The sequence below is a fragment of the Sciurus carolinensis genome, chromosome 11 (genome assembly GCF_902686445.1).
Source record: "Sciurus carolinensis chromosome 11, mSciCar1.2, whole genome shotgun sequence".
Lineage (NCBI taxonomy): Eukaryota > Metazoa > Chordata > Mammalia > Rodentia > Sciuridae > Sciurus > Sciurus carolinensis.
In genome coordinates this window covers 738,077-756,446 of record NC_062223.1, presented here as the reverse complement: position 1 = coordinate 756,446, position 18,370 = coordinate 738,077, and the positions used below count along the sequence as shown (strand labels likewise).

Below are 18,370 nucleotides of genomic sequence, written 5' to 3'. Positions count from 1 at the left end.
CATAACACCACCTGTGGCCCACCCCAGCACAGGCTGCCTGGGTTTGTTTCTATTTTTGAGTTGGGGTCTCACTATGTCGCCCAGGCTGGTCTCCAATTGCTGGACTCAAGAGATCTTTCTGCCTCAGTCTCCCAAGGGCTGGGGTTACCAGCAGGTACCATAGCACCTATGGCTTTCTGGATGGCGGATCTCAAGATCAGACTCAGTTCTCTATTGTCCACAGGACTACTCAGGTTATTAGTATCCTTTAGTTTGTGCGTTATTGTGAGAAATAGAAAGTCCAGTGATCCATTTTCAAAACAAGGTATTTGGCCTTAAGTGTAAAAATGGGATGTAAGAAAGACAACTGGAGGGGAGAGCAGAGTGGAAAGCGACGGGCAGGCGCACGCCTGTCATCCCAGCAGCTCAGGAGGCTGAGGCAGGAGGATTACAAGTTCAAAGCCAGGCTCAGCACCTTAGCAAGGCCCTAAGCAACTTAGTGAGACCCTGTCTCAAAAATAAAAAATTAAAATGGCTGAGGATGTGGCTCAGTGGTTAAGAATTCACAGCCCCTTGACAGACAGGAGGTGAGACGGAAGGGGCCCAACCTGACCAGCAGAGATGAACAGTGTACGTGCCAGAAGGCACTCAACCCAGGGGCCTTGCCCACCACAAGTAAACAAAGGGAGGTGGGGACAACCTAGGGTTTGTTTCTTTACATCACCCAAGAGGAGACAGTAAAACCTAGGTGACACTCGGGAAGCTGTGTACCCCAGAGGACTCAATCAGTGAGGAACCAGGACAGGGACACTGCACCCTGCTGTGTGTTCCTGCTCCCCAGTACCTGCCCCTGCAGGGCTGTCCATAAGGCTCGCCTGCTCTGCTCCGCGGTCTCTTGCCATCCTTGGGCTTGGGGTGTGTTTCTCACCCCATCAGGTGTCTCATCCACAGGACACCACCAGACACAGGGCCTTTCATCCACCAAGCACCCTCTGACCCTTCTGCTGGGAAAGTCTCTCCATTAGTCTTCAAAGGTCTTCTGCGCTTCACTCTCAGCAAGTCACCTTAGCGGGGGTGGCCTCTGGAACTGACTGCCACCTCTCAGCACCTGGGGATGGTCACTGCTATCTCCTGCCCGGGTCCTTGCTGCTGGAGACCAGCTGCCAGCCACGGGTGCTGCTCGTGGGGACAGCCCTGCACCTCCTCTGAGACCCCACCTTGCCCCTCCACTGGGTACACTCAGGGTCCAGGTGCACATTTCCTCTATCCGTGCTGTTTGTGTTGTGAGCTCTTGCAAGTTCTCTGAGCCCTGGGCTTCCCACCAGCTCTGGTGGCCACCCGCCCTCCCTGTCTACACCCAGGGGAATCTTCTGATCTGCTTTCACAACACTAGCTCTCGGGGCTGGGGAGATAGCTCAGTCGGTAGAGTGCTTGCCTTGCAAGCACAAGGCCCTGGGTTCGATCCCCAGCACCCAAAAAAAAAAAAAAAACAACAACACTAGCTCTCTCTCCAGCTGCATCTGTCACCAGGTCTGTCCACTGAGTCCTTCATTTTGGTTACTACGAGTTTCAGTTCTAGAATATTCACCAGGTCTAATTTCAAGATCTACTGTCACTTTTCACTTTGAGTTTCCCGCCAAGACTTGAGTCTGCCTTTTACTTCCGAACAGCGACAAGCCCTGCCTGAGCACTCTCCCACCACATCTCCCACACAGCGTGACACAGCTCCTGCTCACTGAGCACCCCGTGTCCCTGACCACACCCTGCAGGGTGTTCTCATAGCAATGCGCCTTCCTGCAGAGAGGACTGCTGCTCCTCACCTTGACCCAGGTTCAAGGCGTGAGGCCAAGAGGAGTGTGAGCCATGAGGCACCCAGCGTGGGCTGGGAGAGGCCGGGCATGGCCAAGGGCAGCTGCAGCTTGAGGTGGTGGGTGCTAGGCCTCGGCTGGCCCCTAGGCCCTGCACTGACACCCTTGCGAGATGGTCCTCTGCGTGAGGAGCTGTATGCCTACTAGAGTCTGCAGCATCCTTGGCCTGCTCTGGAGGTGGCGGCAGCAGAGATCAGCTACACATGAGCAGTCACCAGAGCTGGTTCTGTGTGGGGGCAGTTTCTCTGGGGTCAGTGGTCTCTTGGGCACAGCTGCTGTCCCTACTTGTATGGGTCCCTACCTTCTCTTTAATGCCTTAGGATTTCTTGAAATGCTGTGTCTGCCTTTCCAAACTTTCCAGTGGCAGGCTGGCCTCAGTCTACAGTGTCTAGTACAAAGACCCCAACCACTTGTGCCACAAGCACGGAAATGTGGTCGTCCACACAGGGCTTCACAGACTTGCTGGGGAAGTGTGAAATACCTCCGTGACTTCTGCTGTCATTATGTGCTGCCATGGTATTTCAAGTACACTGGGTCAAACAAAACTCTTTTTTTTAATTTTTTTCGTAGTTGTAGATGGACAGAATGCCTTTATTTGTTTAATATTTATGTGGTGCTGAGGATCAAACCCACGGCCTCACACATGCCAGGCAAGCACTCTACCACTGAGCTATAGTCCCAGTCCACATTTTTTTTTAATATCTGGAAAAACAGCATGATCGTTTTAGTATCTCACTGCCTAACTTTTATCTTTGCTACTTTTTTTCTTTCACTGTTTATATTCCGATCTCTTCAATAAAGCATCATTACCAAGGCTAACTTCCTCTGCTTTTTACTTTCTTCAATGAGGCCACTAGAAACTCAGACCTGCAAGATGACTTGTACTGCAAGCATCTCAGGCAGCACAGACCAAGTCACTGTCCATCCTGACAGGAAGGGACACCAGGCCACACTTCCCCAGAATGAATGCAGACCTTCAGTGAAAACTGACACCCTGTGTAGGGCAGATGCATGCTCAGAGATGCCGACTGGCCAGTGCATTCGAGTTCTGTCCCTCAAGCCAGGACAGCTTAGCTCCACACAGATGTGATGACCACTGAGTCCCAGAGCACTGACACAGAGTGTGAGCTGAACAGAGTCCTCAGTCTTAAGAAGCTGACCATCAACAAATGGGGCCTCTTACAGACTCTCCCATCCAGGCTTAACTCACCACCAGAGAGCCCTGAGCCCTCAGAAGAATGCAGCCTCATCCACATGCCTGGTACTCGCCTGTCGAGTCACCCACACAGGCTCAGTTGCATGCCCACACAAAGTGAAGACGGCCGCACGGTGGGGGCCAGAGCTGCTGCCCTGGCTCTGGCCCCAGGCGTCTGTGCACCACACACCGGCCGCCCTCAGGCCCGCCTCCCGCCCGCAGCAGACTGGTACTCCTCTCCAGTAATGCTCTGGCGGTGCAACCCCACCGCAGGGTCTGCATCCCGAGAACCCAACCTGGACAACGAGCCTCTCCATTCCACAGCCTTGAAAGAGACGCACAAGGGAGACGGCCTAGGGTGAGCAACACGCGAGCAGAAGCAGGGGCCCAATCTGGGGCAGCCACATGACATCCCCTCTCAGCAAAAAGAGACCAAGTCACAGATCACCAAAAGCACACATTAAACAGGCCACGACCACCCGCCTCAGAAGTCTGCTAGGAATCCCGGGCCTGGCTTTAAAAGGTTAAGACCTAAGACTCTCCCTGAAGCTCGACGGTGAATACCCCAATTCTAATGCCTCCAATGCCACTGGCCACAAGCCCCACAGGCACCCGTCCTAAGGAATCCCAGGAGTTCTGTGTTCCCCGCGGCTCTCAGGGTCCAGCCCCAGCCCCTCCACTCATCATTTCTAGGCAACTGCAGCCACTCTTGCAGCTAACCTGTGTGCTCAGAGACTCAGGCCAGGTCTCAAACCTACGAATCAACCACAATGCTACAGCTTCAGAATCAGCAGAGCTTTCACAAATGCCTCATGAACTGAAAGCCAAGTCCATGCCCTGCAAGCCTCAGGGCAGGCGGGAGCCTGGCCGGCAGGTGGTGACACAGCAGGAGCACTCAGGCGCAGGATGTGCACAGCGCTCCTCGTACCCCACACACACAGCCCTCAGCTCAGGCCATGGTTGACACCACCCAGCACACCAGGGACACTGGTCAGTGTCATTCCAAGGAGAAGAAAGACCAACGCCAGGCAGAAAGGCCATGGGCCCATTCAGCACACACTGTTACTGCTGGAGAATGGCCACGGCCCGACCTCAGCACTGCTTTTTTCTGGCTGACCGTGACAGTCACTGTACTGACGCAGAACCAACTTGGGCGTGGAGTCGGTGATAAGACACTACAAGACTGGGTCCTACTGGGCCCCACGGCACACGTCTGTGACCCAGGCTACTCAGGAGGCTGAGGCGGGAGAAAAGTAAAAACTAAAAATAAAATAAATTAGAAAAAATAAAAGGGCTAGGGATGTCGTTCAGTGTTTAAGCACCCCTGGTTCAATCCCCAGTACAAAAAAAAAAAAAGATTAGGTCCTCACTATGCAAACGTTTACAAGGGAGTATGTCATGGAAAAGGTTCAACACTTACCTTTAAATTTTGATCTAATATTTGCCAACTCCTTGTTTATCCTCTTTATTTCTGCTTCTTTACTTTTGCCTATAAAAAAGAACACAAAGGCATCCTTTAACCGACTTCGAGAAACACCACTCCCTGCAAGAACCTCACCAAGAACGAAAGCACTGGGGCTGCCAGCAGGAACAGGCCCTGGAGTCTGCTCAGCCCCTGCCAGAAGCCAGGAAGAGAGACCAGGGGAGGAAGCTGGCTGCCTCCTGCTGGGGGCCAACAGCAGAAACCAGGCCCCCAACTCCCTGGCGGGGCCAGTCAGGCCAGAGGCAGAGCCAGCAGCACCAGCGTCCCATGGCCTGCGGGGAGCAGGGCCTATCGTGCTGTGCGTCCAGCAGCACCAGAAGGGCTGGGGGCCAGGGCAGCAGGGCACCACTGCACTCAGCACTCCTGCACTCAGTGCACACGGGGACAGGCAAGGGACCTCCCCCTGTTCGCAAGTGACTGCTGGTGGGAGGAGAGGAGGCATGCTGGAGGGGCCAAGGAGGGGCCTGGAGATCTGGACTTCCCCCAGTGCCATGAGAGGTGCTCTTCCAGGACCTGCCCACCAGGGGCCAGAAAGAACCACAACCCGGAAGCCATGAGCATCAGCATCGCCAGCACCCAGACTGTGGTCCCGGACTGTCGCTTCCCCTACAAGAAACAGGCTTCACAGAGAAGCATCTGACCCCAGACCAAGGCCCTGCTCTCGTTGGACCTCCCCTCTTCCTATGTCCAGTCTCTGCTCTATGGGGTCCTGAAGGCAGACCACCCCAGACATGGGCCTTGCCTCACACTCCTGTCCTCAGGTCGGCAGACACAGTGGCTATCCCCTGCCTCCAGCTGGGTCCTTCAACCCCTTCCCTACAGAAAGTCCAACTCTTCTAAGCACACCCATCCACCACCCCTCCCCAGGGGCGAGTTCAAAGACATGAACCAGAGTGCCTCTCTCAGGTACGCACAGCCTCTACCTATATTCCCTCTGTCCCTTCAACTGGTCAGGGACTCCAACTGGGTCAGGTCTCCTGTCTGCTGCTTCCCAACACCAGCTGCCAGCCAACCCTGACCAGAGGCTGAGGATAGGCCTGCAGGTCTGAGAACCCCTGGCCGGAGGGGAAATGGTGGGATGGGCGTGCACACACAGCTCCTGGAGGCTGCAGGCCTGGGGCAGCGCCACTGCTCCACGGCAGGTCCCGGGCCTGACGCCTGCTGCCCCAACACTGCAACGTCTTCATCCAGCTGAGACAATGGCTCAGCCTAGAAAGGCCACAGGGGGCATCCACCAGATCAACTGCTGCACAGGGATCTAACACGCCTGTCCAGGGGGAGGCTGCAGATGGTCCAGCAGGACTGCCCAGCCGGCGGCCAGCCACCTCCCAACTACCCGAGGTGGTGATGCAGGTGTCTGCACTGTGCATTACCAACCAGCCACTGTCCATGCCAGCCACCAGCCCAGGAACCTCTCACACTCACTCAAGCTACGCCTCCACCTGTGGGCAGAAGATCTCACCTTGCAAGGACAGACCTAGCCACAGAGCCTAACGCTGAGACCAAGAGTCAGCTTGAGGGCAAGGATGGGTGCAGAGATCTGCCTGGATCTAGAAATCAGTCTGGTCATGCACCAGCCAGAGTAACTGGCTGTGGTGACGACCCCGCAGACAGCCTCATCTTTGGTACTGTGGTTTCAGTCACCCTGCACTGGAGTGGTGACGGTTAATGAGGAATCCAGACCAGCCACAGCCACTGGCAGAAAGCATGCCTCAACCTGCACGTGAGGAGCTGCAAAAGTACCCTCTCTGGGGCACCTGGGCACAGTGCCTGGGTTTCTAGAAGCACTACCCTGGTCACTCTTCAGGAAGGACATGCTGATTAATCAATTCATATCTACAGAATGAACCACTGGACTGTCAGCCCTGTTATGCTAAATCACCTAAATTCCAACAAGCAGTACAGCAGCCTACAACAGACAATTATAAAATCCCAACTACCAAGATAAGTCTTAGAAATGTACAATAAAAGTTGGTCTAAACTAGTCTTTGCACAAATGATTTCATTAAGCAAGCCTCTAAGAGCAAAAAATTGACCAAGCAAAAGTCTATTTTTGGCCAGGTGTGATGGAGCACTTCTGTAATCCTAGTGACTTGAGATGCTGAAGCAAGAGGATTGAGAGTTGAAGGTCAGCTTGGGCAACTTAGCAAAACCCTGGATCGAAAAATAAAAAAGGCTAGAGACATAGCTCAGTGATGGAGCAACCTGGGTTCAATCTCTAGTACCACAAAATGTACTTCAAAAATGCCTATTTTTGAAGGAAGATGGGTCTGCTTACACTGAACAGGCCAGCACAGAGGCCACCCAGGCGTGGGCTGGAAGGGCAAACCCACTGCATGACTCTGGGCCAGTGACTTTATGTCCCTCCACCTCAGGTCCTCCAGGCAGAGCGGCCATCAGTAAGAACACAGCCAGAGGAGGCCCCCAGGACAGCAGGTGAGCCACGAACGGCTGTGTGAGCTTCCATGACCACTGTCGGGAACATCCCTGAGCATCCCCCATGTCAGTGTGGAGGACAGGCAGGCCTCATGTTGGAAATCCTCAGCAACAGCAATGGACAAAGGAAATCAAGGAATGTCAAAAGCTGTTCTGCTGACAAGCCACATTAGTACACACTGGACTCTGATGTGTCTCCTCTTCTTTAAGGGCTTTTACTGGGATGCAGCTCACATACCCTAAAATCCATGCTGGAAAGTATGTGCTGCAGTGGTTTCCAGCGCTTTGTCCATCCTTTAGCATTTAATTTCAGAAAACTCTCATCTCTGTAAAAGCCACTTGCCAACCCCTCCTGCCAGCGCTGGATCCCCGGTGGCCTTCTGCAAATGCTGCTTCTACAGGTTTCACAGTCAGGGCACCCACAGCACCTAGTCTCCTTGCACCATGTTTCCTAGGGAGCACTGGTCAGCTCCCGCCTCCACTGTGCTTGAGACGATTCCGCTGGGCACACCACGTTTGCTTTACATGCACTACCTGGTGATTCTCCATGCACAGTACCGCCAAGACCATTCACGAGGAGGTGTGCCCACAAACATGGCTCCCTCCTGGTGGACACTCCTGGCACTCCTGGCCACAGTGTAACCAGGTCTCACAGTGCGAGGCCCCACTGAGATGTTTTCCCAAGGGCAGTTCCATTGCCTTCCCCATCAGAAAAGGATGAGAGTTGGAATTCTCCACAGCCTTGCCAGCACTTGCAACCGTCCATCTTTGAAACATACTCATTGATTTTTGTTTTCCTGATGGCTTTTTTTTTTTTTTTGGTAGTTGTAGATGAACAGCATGGCTTTATTTTATTTGCTTATTTTTGTTTGTGGTTCTAAGGATCAAACCCAGTGCCTCACACATGCTAGGCAAGCACTCTGCCACTAAGCCACAGCCACAGTCCCTCCTGATGGCTTTTAATGTGCCTATGAAACATTTGTGCACCTAGTTTGGAGAAATGTATATTCAAATGTCATTTCCATTTTTTAACTGAGTTATTCCCTTACTGAGGGGTTTTCTTGTTCTGCTTATTCTTTGTGGCACTCAACCTTGAACCCAGGGACACTTACTCTACCATCCGGCCTTCCCAGCATCTGGGACCACCAGTGTGAGCCTCCAGCCAGCTGGGTTCTTTACATACTCCCAATTCGTGATCCTTTAAGGTTTCCTCTCATCTTCAGTTGCCATTTCACCTTACTATTGGCATTTGCAGCATGTATTTTTAATTATGCCCAATTAATTTTTTAAAATCAAATATACCTTTATTGTCCTATCCAAAAAAAAAAAAAAAATACATTTCTCAAGGACACAAATATTTACTCCTATATTTTCTTTTAAGTTTTATAGTGCAGCCAGGCATGGTGGCACATGCCTGTGACCCCAGCAACTCAGCAAGACCCTGTATCAAAATAAAAAACTTTACAAAAAATCACAAAGAAATAAAATTTTAAAAAGAGTTTTATTATAGTGCTTGCTCTTTTTTGTTTGTTTTTTGTCTTCTTTTGGGGAACTGGGGATCAAACCCAGGTCTTTCCATTGAGTTACACCTCAGTCCTAGTGTTGGCTCTTATAATACCTTTTTTTTTTTTTTGGTAGCACTGGGGATTAAACCCAGGGATGCTCTACAATTGGGCTGTATCCCCAGCCTTTTTTTAAATTTTGAAACAGGGTCCTGCTAAGTTGCTCAGGCTGGCTTTGAACTTGCAAGTCTCCTGCCTCAGTCTCCCAAGTGGCTGGGATGACAGGCACACTGTGCCTGGCTTGAGGTGATTTCTGTGTGTGGCATGAGGTAGGGATCCAAACACATTCTGCAGGTGGACCCAGGTATTGCGGCTCCATTTGTTTAAAACTATTCTTTTTCCTCACAAAATTGTGTTTGCACTTGTGTTAGCTTTCCATTCCTGTGACAACTTGGGAAAATCAACTTAAGGGGGAAAAGATTTACTCTGGTTCGTGGATTCAGAGGCTTCAGTCCATGGTCACCTGACTCCATTATTTCTGGGCGGAGTTGCTCACTAGTGGCAGCTGGGAAGAGGTGGGGGGCCACCTGGGGACAAGCCATACCTCAAGGACATAAGCCCAGTGATCTACTTTCTCCAACCAGGCTCACCTCCTAAAGTACCCAACATCTCCCAATGGTGCCACCAGCTGGAGACCAAGTCTCCAACACAGAACCTTCTGAGGACACTCCAGATCCAAGCTACAACAGCTTGGTTTTTTGTCAACAACTAGTTGAAGGTTTACTTCTACACTTTCAATATTATTCCTCTGATCTATACATGTGTCCTTACCCAGCACTACACCATCTTGATCACTTCTCATTAAATTTTACAACCAGAAAGTGAAGCCTCCAGTTTTCTTCTTTCCTGCAATTACTATGATGACTCTGTATTTTTGTTCTTTACTGAATTAATATGATGTACTGCACCAACTGATTTTCAGATGTTAAACCAATCTTGCATTCCTGAGATAAATCTCACTTGGAACTAGAGCATAAACCTTTTTAATGGATTGCTAGATTTAGTGTGATCCTACAAGCTACCTCCCATGGCAAGAAAAGTCTGCAAATTTGGTGAAGACAGGAATAATCCTGAGTCATCCAGGTGGGCAAGGACCATCATGTGAACCTGGGAAAGTAGGACTTTAATAGAGAGAAAGGAGGCTGAAGGAAAAGTCAGTCAAATGTAGAGAGGGATAATGCGGGGGCCACATAGAAGCCACCTGGGGTTGAAGATTGTCCTGGGCTAACAGCCAACCAGGAAGGGGACCTCAGCCTCATCACAAGAAGCTGCATTCAGCCCAGAGCCCAGGTGAGCCAAGAGGAGGATTCAACCAAGAACCCCATAGACACCTCAACTCCAGCCTGTGCAACTACACCCAGAGGAAACTGCTGAGCCACACTGTGCCTGGATTTGCAACCTACGGCACAGTGACAACTCAGATGCGTCTGTGCTGTGTGGAACTGTGTATTAGTCAGCTTTTTGCTGCTGTGATTAAAAGACCTGACAAGAACAACTGTAGAGGAGGAAAAGTTTATTTGAGGTTCACAGTTTCAGAAGTCTCAGTCCATAGACAGTTGGCTCCATTCCTTGGGGTTGGAGGTGAGGCCGAACATCATGGCAGAACAATATGGTGGAGGAAAGCAGCTCACATGATGATCAGAAAGCAGAGAGAGACTCCAGATACAAAATATAAACCCCAAAGGCATGCCCTCAATGCCCACCTCCTCCAGCCACATCCCACCCACCTTCAGTTAAACCTGACAGGGGATTAATTCACCGACTGGATTAAGGCTCTCATAACCCAATCATTTCTCCTCCAAACCTTCTTGCATTGTCTCACCCATGAGCTTTTGGGGAAACTTCACATCCAAACCATGATAACCTACTAGAGGGCAACAGTAAGGAGCCTCACCCTCTGACCTCTGCAGTCACCTTTCCATTCCCATGCTCTACAGAAATCCCTCAGAAGAGTCAACTATTCTCCCATGAACCCCACCTAACCGCGGTTAGGTTAGAGCTCACCTAACCGCTCCTTCGATGGCCCGCGCTCCTCCCCTGGAAACCACCCCCACCTCCCTGACCACCTGGTAGCATGCCCAGAACACCTTCAGAGAGATGGTACGCTGGTGTCCACAGTCTGGTCTGAGTGTGGTGTCCTGGCACTCACAGCAGCACTAGCCTCAGTCCCTGGGCCTCCCTCTCTCCTCCACATTAGAGAGCCCCACGTGCCTGTTGCCAGCTATACTGTGAAGGCGGCATGGCATCTCTGAGCCCCGGTTCAGTGAGCCCCAGGTTCTGGCTTCAAAAACCACCTGAAATGGTGTCCCATGCTTTTACCTACAATGAGATCTGGTCTCCAAATTCTGGACTCATATTACTAATCACATATTCAACATCTCTCCCCAAAACCTACTGGCCACACATGGGGCAGATCTATCCTCTCACGTGAAACAAACCTAGAAACCTGGACAAGAATATAGGAAAACAGCCTACAAACAACAGATGAAAGGCAGCAGTGGAAGACAGCAGTCCCCAGGAAACAGAAAGATAAGATGGGCCTTACAAAGGCTCCAGCTTCCTCCCTGGGGAGAAGGGACCCCACAGGCCCGGAGTCTCCTGACCTGAGGAACTGTAAGGACCTTCACTTGGTTGATGTCCACCTGCCCAGGAATAGCGAGTAACCCCTCAGACCAAGAGAAGAGCCATCAAAAGGAGCAGAAGGGAGAACCAGTGAAGTCAGAGGAGGGTCCCACAGGCCAAAAGAAAAGCTCCAGGCAGCACAGCCCAGAGTTCTAAGCACACTGCCTCAAGGGTGGAGTAAAATTAGCCCCAGGAGGCCAGGCCCAGAGGCACATGCCTATAATCTCAGTGACTCAAGAGGCTGAGGCAGGAGGATCACAAGGTCAAGACCAGCCTCAGCAACTTAGCGAGGTCCTGTTTCAAAATAAAAAATTTAAAAAGGGCTGGGGATATGGCTCAATGGTAAAGCACCACTGGGTTTAAGCCCCTACCCTGCATCAAAAAAAAAAAAAAAAAAAAAAAAAAAAATTTTTATAGAAATCAGACCCAGGCTAAGGCTGCTCTTTGGGAGACCAGATTATTCCCAAATAAAGTAGCTTCATCCCAGCTCTAGAGTATTTAAAAATGGAAATATCCAGCACCAAGAAGGTGGGATCCACAACACCTGAGATCCAATAAACTGTCATCAGGCAGGCAGAGAAATAGCATGACACGAGCAAGACAGCCATCTGAAGGGACACACCCAGCAATGACAGAGGACAAGGAGGGGAAGCCACTAAGGCGAGAGATCTCGCATCCCAGATGAAATGCACCAGATGAGACCAGAACAGAGCAGGAGTGAACCTGAAGTCAGTGCAGGGGCTGCGGCGGCAGCACTGGAGCTGGTCGTGAGCTGCGGGAACGCGAAGGGGCACAGAAAAGCCACCTGGCTATGAAATGTCCCCCAAGTGGAGGGGCCTAGAATGAGACCTTCAGGTGGCCAGGGCATGGCCTGCAATGTGACCACAGGAGCCTGGTCTCTTCCTCTTTCCCTTTTGCTTCTTGGCCCCCAGTTGAGCAGTTCTGCTCTGTTACACGCACCCACAGGGATGTGCCACATCACCACAGGCCCACAAGCAACAGCACCAACCCATCGTGAGCTGAAACCTCGGACACTGTGGGCCAAAATAAACCTTTTCTCTTGATCAACTGATTGGCTGATGTTTGTTACAGGGACAGAACGCAGCCTAACATGACTCTAAGCCCACTGGTCTCAGAAGCACAAATTCCAAGCACAAGAACGATGAGGAAAGTTAATGGCACGTTACAAGTCAAGTGCCCAAAACCAGTAGCAGAATACTAAAAACAGACAGGAAGAAGGCACCCCCCGCAAGCACAAGGAAAGCCACAACGGTCTCCAAGGCTCCTCAGAGGAGCACCTGCTACACCTGGACACAGGGCCCTGCCAGGCCCCCACGCCCCTGGCCTGCGGAGCAGCAAGGTGGTCCATGGGCAACTGCCAGTGACTGACAAAGGACAGAGGTTTATTTCAGACCATCCTGGAGGCTGGCAGTTCCAAGATGGAGGAATGTTCTGTCAAGGGGCTGCTGCGTCCTCCACCAGGAAGAGGAAGGAGCAGGGCGATGGCACACCCACCCCAGCCCACCCTGTTTTGCTGGTGACCAAGTTTCCAGAAGGTGACTTTAGGGGACACATTGAGACCCGCACTGCCTGCTTCAACCTTGGCTCTGCTGCTTGGCCTCAGAGAAGCAAGAGTAATCGTATTAGAAGCAAGATGTGCTCAGCCCTTCAAGGAACCCCACGGGCCACCCCAGGCCAGCCAGCTCCCCCAGGCCCAGGAAACTGCCTCCCCCAGGCTGATGCCTCCTGTCCTCCCTCTGTGCAAGCCATTTCCTTGCCTTCTGCTCCTGTCCCTACTCCATCCTCTCCATGATGAACAGAGATATGAACAGAGATGGACAGAGAGACATGTGTTTCTCATTTATTTTTTTCTGCCTGTACATAAGAATTTCAGTTCTAAAAACAGAGGGGTTTTATTCATTTGGTTGACCACCAAATTCCCATGGTTGAAAATAATGCCTGGCACATCCTCAGTAGATTTGCTGAACAGATGAATGAATCTTACAATTATGTCAGAGAGTAGAATCTAGAAACATAAAGAAAATCTGAAATACCTTTAGAATACCTGTCACTCTTGGGATTCGATCAAAATTACAGCAATACAAGAATGTAACAAGAGGATCTATTTCCCTGGCTACTTAGCAAATAAATCCACAGCAAATGCCACATTAAATACACATCAGGTGGGTATCAGCACTCAACAGAACCCAGCATCAACACAGGGAGCCACACCCCAGCTCATGGAGAACCATCTCAGAAAGGCCGAGCCACCTGGGCTGAAGGATTGGCACCCTCTGGCACACAGAGTACCTCCTCCAACACGTCCTCAGCTCTAGGCAGGGCTGGAGGCCACTCTGCACAAGGACAATTCTCGAGGAGTCTATCAGAAGGGAAGGCTTCCGACCCTTACCTGTGACGCACACATCCCTTCTACAGTGACCTCAGGCACAACCAACCAGCTCCTCAGAGCACGGCTGCCACCCTCGTCACCTCAGCAAGTAGGGAGGCAAATGCAGGAGAGATCGCAAGTTCAAGGCCAGCTCAGCAACTAAGCGAGGCCCTAACCAACATAGCAAGTCCCCATCTTAAAATAAAAAATGAATAAAGCAGTGCAGTGGTAGAGCACCCCTCAGTTTATTCCTCAGTACCAAACAAAAGCAAACACTTCAGGAACTGTGGCTGCCATTCACAGCAGCAGGAGGAAAGTAGCACAAGCAGAATCTGACCCCAACCCAACATGGGTCACGCATCCTGCAGAAAGACTGCTAGGAGAGCTGCTGGCCCACAGAAGAAAAGCCCCCCCTCTGCACACTCTGCCACTCTGAAAATCCTGCAGCACCCACCAGCAGCAGCAGACCCTGCACCAGGTGCTCCTCCCAGCAGCCCACCCACAGAAGCCTTTCGGACCCTGCTTCCCTGCTCTGTGGTCTCACTCTCTCTACCACGCAGCTGAAGGGAAAGGTCCAAGGAATTGGCAGGAAGTGATGTCGGACAACAGGAGCGAGGTGTGGTGGGGCACACCTGTCACCCCAGTAGCTCAGAAGGATGGCAAGTTCAAAGCCAGGCTCAGGAACTTAGTAAGGCCCTGTCTCAAAATAAAAAATTAAAAGGGCTGGGTATGTAGCTCAGTGGTTAAGTACCCATGGACTCAATCCCCTGTACCAGAAAAAAAGGGAGACGGCAGGGCCAGAGTGTGGCTACAAGTTCATATTTTATCTCACACCTTCCAAGTCCTGGAGGTACAGAGCACAGGGACTCCGGTGCCTGTATTCAAGGTCCTTCCCATTTACCTTTCTTCCCACCCACCTCCAGGGTTTACTGTCTGTCTACAAGATGGCTTAAAAGCAAAGAGGCCAGCCAGGGACAGTGGTACACACCTTTCATCCCAGCTACTCAGGAGGCTGACGTGGGAGTATCACAAGCTCAAAGGCCAGTCTGGCAATTTAGTGAGACCCTGTCTCAAAATAAAAAGCGTTGGGGGTGTAGCTCAGTGGTAGAACGGCCTGGGTTCGCTCCCCAGTGCTGCAGAGGTGCACACTTGTAATCCCAAGGCACTGTGGTCTCACTGACCTTCTCTCTTCCTGATCTTCCCACTCCACTCCTGGGGCACCATGTCACGGCAGGGCAGCAACCTGGTCCATGCTATGTACTCTAAGGATCTTGGTCAACCCTTTAACCTTCTCCAGCACAGAGCTACCTTATCACTGTCTCAGCTCCACCTTTACAGGGGGTGGAGGGGGTAGTGCCACACTGCTCGAGCCCTCTACCCTGGAGTTCTCTCAGCACAGAACTGTACATCCAGCACTGCTCGTCAGGGTACTCCAGGCTTCCTACATGGCCGGTGAGGCTGAGAAGGTCAGTGCTCCCACAACCAGTAACCTAAAGCTGGGGCTTCATAAGGCCTGGCAAAAACTATGCATTTGTTTTTTGAGTGTCATTTAATCTATTTTTTCAATATATTTGGAGATAGATGCTTTATTTTTTTTTTTTACACAATACTTTTATTTTATATTTATTTTTATGTAGTGCTGAGGATCAAACCCAGTGCCTCACACATTTCAGGCAAGCGCTCTACCACTGAGCCACAAGCCCAGCCCATTCAATCTATTTTTTAACAGGAAAAAACAATCATTGAACTTACTCCATATATCACCAAAAGCCAATCCAACTGGCTTCTCCCAACATGCAGTTTCCACATCAAACCCTGGCTGTTGCTCACCTCAGGCCAGGCTCTGGACTGACCTGTAGGGGCGGGCAATTTCTCTTGGTTCTACATTCTTTTGTCATGCTGGGGGTAGGGGCTGAACCAGATGCACTTTAACAGAAAAAGACTGCTTGCTCAACAAGGCCACATACGAACAGGAAGTCTTCCAAATTCGTCTGGGAATTAGTGCGAGCACCCTGTACGCCTCTATTACTTCCTTCTGCCTTCTCCTAGGACCACCCTAAGAACTTCCTCAGGGCAAGGGCCCATCTTGTCCACCCCGTTTTCCTCTGACTCCCTGCGCAGGTGATTCTGCACACAGGAGGTGCTCAGGCACAGAGGATGCCCAGGAACTCAGTTCCAGGCTAGGCCAAGAGCTCCCTGAGGCAGCAAGCACGCGTCCATCTCTCCCAACGCTGCAAGCACTTCAGAGTGGGACCAGCTCAACCAGACCTGAACCAAAATCAGAGGCCACACTGGTTCCAGAATTCAGAACTGCTCAGGCTTGGGGAGAAAGCAGCACACCCCATGTGTTCTCACGCCTGCATGACACAGAACCAGAGTGGCGTTCTGAGCAGAGGACCTCCAGGCTCCCAAGCACCCACACAGGAGGGGCCCACCAAGCCTGCCTACAGCGCAGACAGGATTTTTTTCCCTCTTGGGGTCGGGGGACTTGCTCAGAGCCTCGATAAGTTGCTGAGGTGGGTCTTGAACTTCCAATCCTCCTGCCTCAGCCTCTCAGGTCACTGGGATTACAGGTATGCACCATTGCACCTGGCTTGGGATACAGCATTTGACAAACCCATTTACATAGACTTACAAAATGACTTGGTAGCTGGGTGTGGTGAGACATGCCTATAATCCCACCAGTTTGGGAGTCTGAGGCAAGAGGATCACAAGTTCAAAGCCAGTCTCAGCAACTTGGTAAGACCCTGTTTCGAAATAAAAAATAAAAAGTGTGTGGGGGGGGGACGTGGTTCTGTGTTTAAGCACCCCTGGGTTCAAACCCTGGTATTAAAAAAAAAAAAAAAAAAAGGCTTATAAAATCTAAACTCTGAGCTCAGGGAGGCTGGTCCAATGCTCAAGATCCTACAGAACAGAGGAGAGTCAGAGGGACTCACACCCCAACCCTCCCATGCAGGAGCTCATACCATGTATTCTAACTCTATTCACATCACTGCAAAATCTCCCCAAAATATCACTGCTACACCAGACTTAATCTTCCCCTCTGGTCTGACTCATCTGATTTTTTTGAGAGCCAAGGAAATGCCATTTAATCCCACAAAGAAAGCCTTTCCAAGAACTGAGACTAGAAGACCCTGACAAATACTGTCCCAACAGCAGCACAGTAAAAGTCATTCTGAGATGACAGAGAAGTGAAGTCCTGACTCGGACATCAAGCCCTGGGACAGTCAACCTGTCCCAAAAGCAGCAGCAGTCCCACCCCGGCAGCCCCAAAGCCCAGCAGCAGTCACTTCCTCCCTCACCCTCCCTGCAGCACACACTTCCCAGAATGGTTTCTAAGGAATAAGAATTATGTGCAAGATGCAAAAGAAAATATGCAAGAAGAGCATTCTTTTTAAACAGTCAGCACTTCTTAAATGGACAGTCAAGAATGACAAAATGGTTTGGGTTTTTATTTCTCAGTACTGGACAATGAACCCAGAGGCATTTAAACACTGAGCCACATCCCTGGCCCTTTCTATTTTATTATTTTGAGACAGAGTCTTGCTAAATTGCTAAGGGCCTCACTAAGTTGCTGCGGTTGACTTTGAAGTTGCGATCCTCCTGCCTCAGCCTCCTGAGCAGCTGGGATTACAGGCATACATCAACACACCCAATCACAAAATGGACTTTTAACTCTTTTTTAAAAATATTTTCAGTTGTAGATGGACACAATACCTTTATTTTTTCTTACGTGGTGCTGAGAATCGAACCCAGTGCCTCACGTGTACAAGGCAAGAGTTCCAGTGCTGAGCCACAGCCCCAGCCCAGACTTTTAACTTTGAAGGTTCTTTTAAAATTTCAACAACAAACTGACAAAGTCTCATTCTGTCTTTACCACTATGCAGGAAAATCAAGTGCCAACTTCACATGTAAGTCTTACACCAAAGTTTAGACAGAATCTGCATTTTTTTGTTCCTTTTCTCCAAGTCCAACTTATGACTAATAACAACTGGAATTTTACGAACAAAGCCTGTTTTAAACTTCAGTCGTACTGCAGGACACTTTAAAGGGACGTCTGATCCCCAGCCAGCAAGAGAGTGCAGCACAGGCTCAGGGCACTGGCAGTCACCTCCTCGGCACGGCTCACCCCCTTTCTTAGGAACAAGGGCAACAGCTCCCCAACCTGTTACACTTTTCCTGCCTCCTGCACTCCAGGGCCTGGAGGGCTAGGCAAAATGCCCCCAAAAACAATGGGAGCAGCTACATTCATCCCCAGGGTCCCAGGCCACAAACACACTTCCTGCTTGGGACAACATGCCTGGTGCACAAGGACCTGCTTGCCCCCTTGTACTCAGCTCTCAGAGCTTGGAGTGCTCATGGTGCTACACACAGATGCTCCTCACCAGGCTCGTAGCTATGTCACTGTAAGATTAAGGTACTGTAGGTCAAAAATGCAGGAAACACACCTAGCCTACACCGTCACAGCTTAGCCATGCAGCACAATGTCAAGTCCCAGCTGTTCATCCAGATGACCTCAGGGGTGCAGGCTGCACCTTGCTGCCACTGCCCAGCATCAAAAGAGAATAAGTAACCACACACAGGTAGGCCAGGACAAGAACACAATGCAAAGCAGGAGGCTAGAGCTGTGGCTCAGTGGTAGAAGGCTTGCCTGACATATGTGAGACCCTGGGTTCAATACTCAGTACCACATATAAATAAATAAAATTAAACAAAAGATCCATTGACAACTAAAAAAATATATTTAAAAAAAATGCAAAGCAGGAGCCACGTACAGTGGCACACACCTATAATCCCAGCAGCTTCAGAGGCTGAGACAGAAGGATAGTGAGTTCA

At 50.7% G+C, this 18,370-nt stretch overlaps 1 protein-coding gene across 2 annotated transcripts in view; it reads right to left on the bottom strand.

Annotated features, from left to right (window-relative positions):
* Window positions 1-18,370, bottom strand: part of Ap2a2 (adaptor related protein complex 2 subunit alpha 2) — a 66,107-nt gene that overhangs the window by 43,578 nt on the left and 4,159 nt on the right. For both annotated transcript variants that reach the window (XM_047517049.1, XM_047517050.1), the window contains exon 2: window positions 4,463-4,531. In XM_047517049.1, the coding sequence (XP_047373005.1) occupies window positions 4,463-4,531 (69 nt within the window). The remainder of the gene's footprint in view (window positions 1-4,462; window positions 4,532-18,370) is intronic.